General features: G+C 53.1%; 1 protein-coding gene across 1 annotated transcript; it reads right to left on the reverse strand.

The window, feature by feature from the left end:
- Positions 1-342: 342 nt before the first annotated feature.
- LOC120675282 (phenolic glucoside malonyltransferase 1-like) lies at positions 343-2,362 on the reverse strand. Its single transcript, XM_039956408.1, has one exon. The coding sequence runs from the start codon at positions 1,977-1,979 to the stop codon at positions 594-596; it is 1,386 nt and encodes a 461-aa protein (XP_039812342.1). The 5' UTR covers positions 1,980-2,362; the 3' UTR covers positions 343-593.
- Between the last annotated feature and the right edge of the window lie 6,535 nt (positions 2,363-8,897).

Here is an 8,897-nt window from a genome sequence, read left to right on the forward strand (position 1 = left end):
ATAATTTACCGCAATTTTTTTAAAACACCTCCGAGGTGGGCAGAAACTTCAACCATCTCGATTAATGGTATCGATTAACCGAGACGATCATTTTTTATTAACCGAGTCGGGGCTGTCCATTGGCTTTTTTCTTTCTATTTGATTAACTGAGATGGGCAGACAACTGTCTCAGAAAATATGTCATTTACCATGACCTTTAATCTGAGGCGGTTGTGAAAAATGCCTCGGTTAATAATTTTTGTCCATCTAGTTAATAGTTATTGTAGTAGTGTCATGTGGGATCTACTCTAGGTTTGGACCAGATCCAGCTTCGCTCCTAGTCTAAGCCTTGGGTCTATAGCCTTAAAGCTCAAGTACCTTGCAATTACGCAAGTTATTTTGCTCGTAGTAACTGAGTAAAAAGGATAAATAATTGTGTGTTGGACTATACAACACACTAAATGAAATCACAATGATCTAATAATGTATATAAAAAGACAAACCAGTAGTCTACACGTGACTAGTTGCAACATTGATCTTGTACTAGCTTGCCGGCGTGTGTCGCCCTCCATGCGCCACCAAATTCAGCATTCACACAATCCCATCTTCAATTCTCAACTTCGCTGGCGGAGCCACGCGATACCATCCGCGAAGCACTTCAGGTACCTCTCCATGCCAGCGGGCTGCAAAGAGACGCCAACCTCCATCCCGCCGGTGCCGCTCCGGCTCTCCGCCGGCGCCACCGCACCGGTCCTCGCCACGGACACGATGTCCACCTTCGCCGGCCGGCCGAATCCGAAGTCCAGCTCGTAGACGCGGAACCTCGGCGATCCGGCAACGGACAGGACGCCTTTCGCGCTTGCCTCCCTGACGCGGTCCAGCCACGCGTCCATGCTGGGAGTCCCGATGTCGCGCACAGCTTCGTCTATGGCGGCGGCGACGGCGGCGCACGCGCTGAAGAGGCCGCCTGCGCCCGCCGCCGCCAGCTCGCCCTTGGGTGCCACCCCGAATGCTGGGCCGACGCAGTTGCCGAGGTACTTTTCCGGGAGAGGAGGCTTCATCCGGGAGCGGTGATCAACAGGGAAGAGGATGTTGGTCACCGCGCCCTCGTCGGAGCCGCAGCTCTCTCTGGCTCCCTGGAGGTAGCGCGACCAGGCGAAACCAAGGGTGGCGACAAGAGAGGAGCACCGCGGCGGCGCAGCGCCGCGTCTCATGGCCTCATCGGCCACGATGTCCTTGACGCGCTGCAGGTCGTCCTTGGACAGGGTGAACGTGGCGAGGAGCTTGTCGGCGGACATCTTGACGAACTCCATCTCATCGGTGCTGGGCGCCCCTTGGAAGAAGATGTCGTACAGGCCCCTCGGGTCGGCAAGGAGGAGAGTCCGGTCGATGACGGGAGGTGGGGGCGGCGCTTCGGCGCCGATGCATGCGGCCGCCCAGATGTGCAGGAAGTGCGTCGAGCCCGAGCCATCGCAGGAGGCGTGGTGCCCGGTGACGCCGATGGCGAGGCCACGGCGTGCGGACAGCACTGTTGCCTGCAGGGCTAACAGCCTGCCGCCCTCCGGCAGCGGCGGCACGAGCGCCGCGATCTTGGCAACCTCGCGGGGATCATCACACGCGAGGCCGTCGATGTCCGCGTCGTCGGCGTCGCACTCGGCGACGGTGAAGGTGACGGCGTCACCCGGGCGGTAGTGCAGCTCGTAGCGGCCGGACGTGCCGGGGGTGAGGCGGAGGCGCCCGGCGAGCGGGTAGAAGGCGCGGACGGCCTGGTGCAAGGAGTCCTTGAGGTTGGAGACGATGGCGGCCACGTCAGCGTCGGGGGCGAGGCGGTAGAGGAAGAGGCGCTCGACGGGCGGGGAGTGGAGCCAGAAGATGTCGAAGAAGGTGAGCGGGAGCGAGGTCTCCGGCGGCGACGGGGACGGCGGCACGAGGGCGGTGTCGTGGACGCGGAGGCGAGGAGGTGCCGAGGAGGACCCTGCAAGTGCCGGACCCATGGCCATCGCGGGTCCGCTGCCAATATCGACGATTGCGGCAGGTGGTTGGGGACGAGTAGTGAGCAAATTTGGAAGACCGACAGGGTCACAGGAGATAACCAATCTACTGTAGCCGTGTTGCAGATGGAAGATGCGAATACTAGAAGCGACGCGACGCGATGTTTGAAAGCCCAGAAGGCATCCAGCATCACTCACTGCTAGCAGATATATGATGGAGTGATTGATTGGCTAGTTGGCTGCTCAAAATTCGCCGCCACCATTCTCCCCGGCTTGTTTCTAGATGTTCTTCAGGATGGCACATAATTAACGTCATCCATGACCACAAAAAGTTACTAATACCTCAATCCAAAAAGGAGAAGAAATGTTAAAAAAGAAGAAGAAAAGAAGAAAAAGACCACGACGACCACGACAAGAGAGAGAATAAGGAACCAGCACACCTCTTTCTCTCCGGGCCCGATCCATCAAGGTCTATTTCACAGTTTTTTTTTCTTCTTTTCCTGTACCACTTTATTTAAGGGCTTAAGGCGTGTCTATTGATGTTTGCTACGAGGATAATTTTAGTGAGCGTTTCATAAGGCTAGAGCGATCTCAGTGCCAGTTTCATAAAAGTTTTATAAACATTGAATTTTACGTCACCTCAGCATATTTGCTGATATAGTAGCAAGGTCATTATAAAGAAGAGAGGAAGGGGAGTTCCATAATACAGAGAGGAATTTCATCCATATTAGGCTATGATATATTGATATTCATCCAGCTCGGTTATCGATATAAGTTTCCAATCTTAATAATTGTGCAATAAAACTTGGGAACATATCTGTTGAAAACCGCAACCTTTGTGAAAATCTATACAAATCACGGTAAAAAAGTCATCTAAATTCATTAAAAAAACACATGTAGATGATACTATGATACATAATCTTATAAATATCTTATCCAAACTCGACTTTGTTCCTGAGATATAAAAATAACAAATTTCAAACAAATTTCCAACAAATCATTTGGACAGCTTTCTTGCTTGAAATTTGCTATTTTTATATCTCACAAATGAAGTCGAGTTTGGACAAGATATTTTACAAGTTTGTGTATCATCATATCATCTACATGTGTGGTTTATTTGGTGAATTTAGACGACTTTTTTACCATGATTTGCATAGATTTTCACGAAGGTTGTGGTTTCCACCAGATATGTTCCCATAAAACTATACCTTGAGACTGGCCTTATAAAAAACCATCAATAAATGGTCCTCAAAGGTGGTAAGACTATCTGCACTAGGTCCGCTACCGGGAACGCTACGGCATCATCAAGGACGTTTTTACAGTAAAATCTCCCGCAGCAGGCTACGCTAAGAGAGAAGCTATCCTACCGTCTCGCCCGCGACACTGGAAATGCAGCGTGGTACGGACGAGACTGTATCCTGCCGGAGGTGGGTCCCCTTCGTCCTTCTCGCGCCCATTCCCAACCGCCGCAGCTGCGCGCCTCCGCCCCGCCTCGCGCCAGCTCGAGGAAGCCACCGCCATGGACTCGCGCATATCCGGGGAGGGAGAAGGGGAGTCGGCGCATGGAGAAAGTAGGGTAGCTGGCCACACGCGCTCCTCCCTCCCGCGAGGATGCGCTCGTCGTTGCTCTTGTCGCCGAGGACTTGGGACGCGTGGGCGCGAACGGCGTCGCGATCGTGTCGCGGTCCTGACGTCGCCCATGGCGGACGCCAACGCTAAGACGCCATCGCTGACAGGCCTCGACGCGGTACGCGCCAGGTGCGCCCGGCCGCGCTGGCCGCGGGCCCGTGCCGCCCTGCCATCGACTGGCCCCACCGTCGGCGGGAACCGCACGCACATCACTGCACGCCATGGCGTGCGCGTCGCGGCTGCCCGGCCTCGCGGCGCGGCCCCGCCCCCACCTGTAGCTCCCGGCCGCGGCGCCGCCCAAGGAGGAGGCGCGGCGGCCACCGGCAAGGGAGGGCCTCCAAGCTCCTCGAGCCGATTCGACCTACCTCAAAGCTCCCCGCCCAGATCTGCTGTCGGCGAGCGCGGAAAGAGGGCGGCCGTCCCCCAGGCCAACTCGTGGAGGGTGGCGGCGGCGCGGTACGGACGGAGGAGGGCCGTGCGGCGGCTAGCATGGGGAGGGATGAGGGGAAGGAGCCGCGCGGGGAGGGAGCAGAGGAGGAGAGGGGCGCGCCCTTGGCGCCAGAAGGCAGGGAAAGCAGGGGAGGGGGCCGCCGCGCCGCCTGCCGGCGGCCACTGCGACACCGAGCAGAGGCAAGCTGGCCGCCTTCGCTGCTAGCAGTCGCCGCGCGCTTGCCCCGCGCCCCGCGGCCACCGCCCCGCCCGGATCCGCTCCTGGCCGGATGCTCTGTGCGCCACCGGTACTCCCCCGCCGGCCGTATCTGCTCGCCCCGCGCCGCTCGGAGCAGGATAGGGGCGGCGCGGAGTGGTCAGGTGAGGCCCGGCGCAGAGGGAGCAGCCTGCCGCGGGATCTAGCCGGTGCCGGAGAGGGGCGGAGGGGGCGGCGCAGGGGAGGCCGGAGGCCGCGCAGTGGAGGCCGAGACGCCGGAGGACCTTGGCGTGGGGGGGGGGGGTCCGCTCGAGCTCGACGCCGACGAGGCCGAGAGAGACAGAGAGAGAGGAGGAAGGGAGGGAGGCCGACAGAATGAGAGGGGGCGGTAAAAATGTAAAAAAAGAAACTGACGCGTGGGACCCGTGTCTTGGTAGTTAGTATAGAGGATGCCTATAGAGTATGAACGAGTGCGAAAAAAAATTAGATGTAGAGGAGAGAATATTGATGACCAGAATATAATATTTTTTAGAGGATGGATTTAGAGTACGAGAGTGCGACAACCTAAAGCTAAAGGAAGAGAAAAAACAAAAATGCATTTTGATCAGTGATCACCGAGAGCAACCATCACCCATAGGAAAAAAGGCGTGTGCCTGTCTATTCACTGTCTCTATCTATATTCTTGTGTTTGGGGGTACGGCCAAATTCTATGTGGTCATGGATATCGTTGCGATGATTGTTGATTGCTAACCACGCTTGCCTCGTGGCTGTGGTCATGGATATCGTTGCATACCATCCACAACATGCCAGTTAGAGGAGTACGACACATTAAAATCCGTTAACTTTGCTTATCTCTAGTGGAGGATTTGCTTCCGAGTTTCGAAACATGCCAATCAATTTGATTTGTATTTAATAAGGAAAAAAATTAATTAGTAAATAATAAGAAACGCATGGTATGAGATATTCCAAATAGTTCCAAGAGAGATAGCATAGGTCAGATCGTCCGAGACGAAAACAATGCTATCAGCGATGACCATGAAGGCGATTCATAAATGATAGCTGGAGTCAATAATAAATTTAACTGCAAAGAAATACATCTAGCTAATTAAACTCAACTTATCATCACCATCAGTCGGATCGGAACGAACCGAGACAACACCGATAGCTAGAGCGATAAATTAAATAGAACTTGCCGATGAATATCGTCACAGTAAGATTTATTCATGACCCGTATTTTTTATGGTCTAAAACAGCCGATAGAAAACTCAAGTTATAGCTAAACGATCTGAAAAGATAGGATTTAATCCAACAACACCATTCAAAGATCGGATCTAACTGGGATAGTCTGAGATAGAGAGATTAGATTAAACGAATCAAACGATAAGATTAACTGGCGTGGTATGGATATGTACGAGATATGGGATGGGAGTATGCCCTATACCTATATGTCATGTAAAGTACTCAAATAAATCTAGATCTGATCGGTATAGAAGGAAACTACTCAAATAGTACTCGACGGGGAGGACTCCTAAGCTGATATACTCCCCTGCCACCGTGGGCGGGCCCCCAAAGCATCATTCTAGGGATGGCAACGGGTCGAGTTCGGTTCGGGTGGAGTGTCTGGGCACTAAAAACCAAAACCTGAACGTAAAACCCGAACCCGACACGAACTTCAATTCGGGTGGAAATTCATCCCCAAAACCGAAACCGCGGATACCTGAAATCCAACGGATAATCCAAAACCCGAATTATTTTACAAACTAGCATTCCTATTCAGCCCACCTTCTCGGCCTAGCCCACTACGACACTACCGCCCCACGTCCCCGCCCCGTGATCGCACCCCTCCGGAACCCTAGCCGCTGCCTCCCGGACTGCACCGCCGCCGCCCCCAGACCACTGCTACCACCAGGCTGCTGCTGACCCCAGGCCACCGTTGCCCCAAAGCCCACAGCCGGCTGCCGCAGTCGGCCGCCACCGCCAAAGGCGAGGCCGGCGCGGCCTGGAGAGGCGCCAAGGTCACCGAGGTCGCTCGTCGGGTGCGGCCATGGGGTGAGGACGGAACGCAGATAGGCGGCCGGGGAGTGAGGGTTGAGCCGACCGCGGATAGGAGGCCGGCGTGCAGGCGTGCGGTGCGTCCGCCGTGTGGGTCGCTGCGGCTGTGACTGCGTAGCCTCTGCGGCCCGTCGCCGTGCTGTGCAGTTGCTAGGTGCGGGGCTGGCGGGTGCGCACCAGCGCGAGCGCGACTGGCCGAGGAGCCGAGCGCGATGCTGAGACGCCGGGATTGGGTCAGAGATTGAAGGAGGGGGCGGCTGACGAGTGAGGCCGTGAGGGAGAAGCCGGACAGAGGCTGATGGGAGGATGGGTGAGACGATTTTCAGCATATATATCTTGGGTTGTTAGGAGGGCTTCTATTGGGCCGATTGTTTCGGAGGCCCGATGGAGCTCCGCTTGTAGAATTTAGGATCCGCCCCAAACCCGAAGTTTTTCGGGTATCCGAACCCGTAAATCCGCTGGCGCAAAATAGAATCCGAACTCGAAACCCGCGGACCCGAAATCCGCGGATACCCAGCCCAAGCCCGCCCGACTGCCATCCTTACATTATTCATCTCTTAGGCAGTAGAAACCATCAAACAAGACTAGGGTATTATGCATCTCATGATCCGAACTTTTCTAGACCCTTGTGTTGCTTCCATCATCGTGTTCTTGATCTCGGCGACTCCGTACCTAAACCCTACCACCTCAGGGTATTTTTAGGTGGGCTTACCGGTAAAACACCAACATTAACTATAACTAGTTACAAGGTTTAAATAGTTTAATAATAATATAATAAAGATCGTAAACGCTATACTTGGGTGTTTAGCCGCCAAGCCCACCGAGGGATACTCCAAGGTGGTGGATTATAGGTAGGGTTTCGCCGAGGGGAACCAATGGTGTAAGGAAATCAAAACTTTAGACAGATTTGGATCACGAGATGTGTAATACCCTACGTCCTGCTGGTAGTTTGTATCACCTTAGAGTAGGTTATGTTTTGGAGGGGGTCTTGCCCGCCCTTATATAGTCTAGGGGGACATGATTACATAAAAATCATAGTCGAATACTACCTAAGGAGTCCTTCTCAATGTATATCGGGTAGTTTACTTCTCTTCGACTAGTTACTCCTATACAGGTAGTTATAATTGGATAAGGTACATCACATGCACTATCTCGTACTCTACACCATTTCACGTCTTTGAGCAGTCATGTTGCCCCGATCTGACACTATTGGCTATCGGGATACTGCGAGAAAGGGCTTAGATAGAAGCCGATATGTCTTTGATTAGCATGAAGTAAATTGTGAAATCAAATAAGAGCAGAAAGATATCAAAGATGCCGTCTTATAAGAACTTAAAAAATCGACAAATTGGTGAAATCGATTAAAACCAACAAGAGATTGAAGCAATGACAACCTTGTTTGAATTAAAAGAGATCAAATAACTTGGTAGATAAACTAAATAAAATTTCAGCGATGCGCACTTAAAAAAGCTTAGAAATCTGATAAGACAACAATTACGAGCAAAAACCAGAGATCGAATCGATGCAGCCATGTTTACTGAAAAACTCACTTATTCCTACTTATAGGATTTTGGCATTAACCCAAGAAAAATTGTATTGACTGATGATTATTTTTACAAATCTTGATGTCTGCTATTTATAGTCCGAAAACTAAATACTAACATCCCCAGACCCGCCAGTGCAGGAGCCTCTGGCGCTGGGTACGCCCTTTTCCTATCACGATGTAACAAACTTGTCCTAAATTGAAAAAACAAAATCTATTATATCTATCTATCTATACTATAAAGATCGAAAATAATTGAAAACTTTTTTCACACAAATTAGACACATCTTACCTCTCACGCTGGACCTACCTGTCAAGGCAAGGGTGGTGGAACCAAAGGTAAACACGTAGAAATCGCATATTCGACAACGTTTCTGCCAAAGCATAATTTTTTTCTCACCCAATCCGCGCATACCCCGATCACCAAACACCATGCCGGCCCCACCATGCCAGCGCCATCGTGCTAATCTGTAATCCCTCTAGTATCCGTCTCCCCCAATCCTCCTGTCTCCTGACCCGATCCAACAAAGTCGAAGCCGAGCCACGCCCAGCCACGCGGATCGCAGTCCCCAATTCCCCATCCAAGTTCGCCTCCAGCGTCCGCTCAATCTGATGCCGCCGAGTCGTCGCTCCTGTTGGATCATGTCACCAGAGTGATTCAGCCGCTGGTGGAGGAAAGAGATCGAGGCGAGCCGCGAGCATCAGCCATAAGCGAGGTGTTTGAGTGCTACGAGCAATCATACGGCACGCGGTACGTTGTGACGTTCCCCATTCCTGGAACAGCCATAAGCTGACGAAGCCGGAGAGGGCGGGAAGAAGGATGGTGCGCGAACCGGCGACGCCGTCAAGGACGGAAGAAGGCGTAGCTGGCCCGTGCGAAGGGCGGACGAGGTGCCGGCGGTGGACGTGGAGGATGGCGGCGGACGTGGCGAGGCGCGGCCATGGCGGGCTTGTTTGTTTGGAGCAGGAAACAGAGTGGCGGCGACATGTTTAGCGAGCTGGAGAAGTCGATGGAAAGGAGTATTGCCGTATTGGGTTGTCCTTGTCCTGTCACTTG

The sequence above is a fragment of the Panicum virgatum genome, chromosome 5N (genome assembly GCF_016808335.1).
Source record: "Panicum virgatum strain AP13 chromosome 5N, P.virgatum_v5, whole genome shotgun sequence".
In the NCBI taxonomy this organism is placed as follows: Eukaryota; Viridiplantae; Streptophyta; class Magnoliopsida; order Poales; family Poaceae; genus Panicum; species Panicum virgatum.

Bases quoted from the DNA above. Each gene is read 5' to 3' on its own strand.
- LOC120675282 (XM_039956408.1), bottom strand. From the start codon at position 1,979: ATGGCCATGGGTCCGGCACTTGCAGGGTCCTCCTCGGCACCTCCTCGC.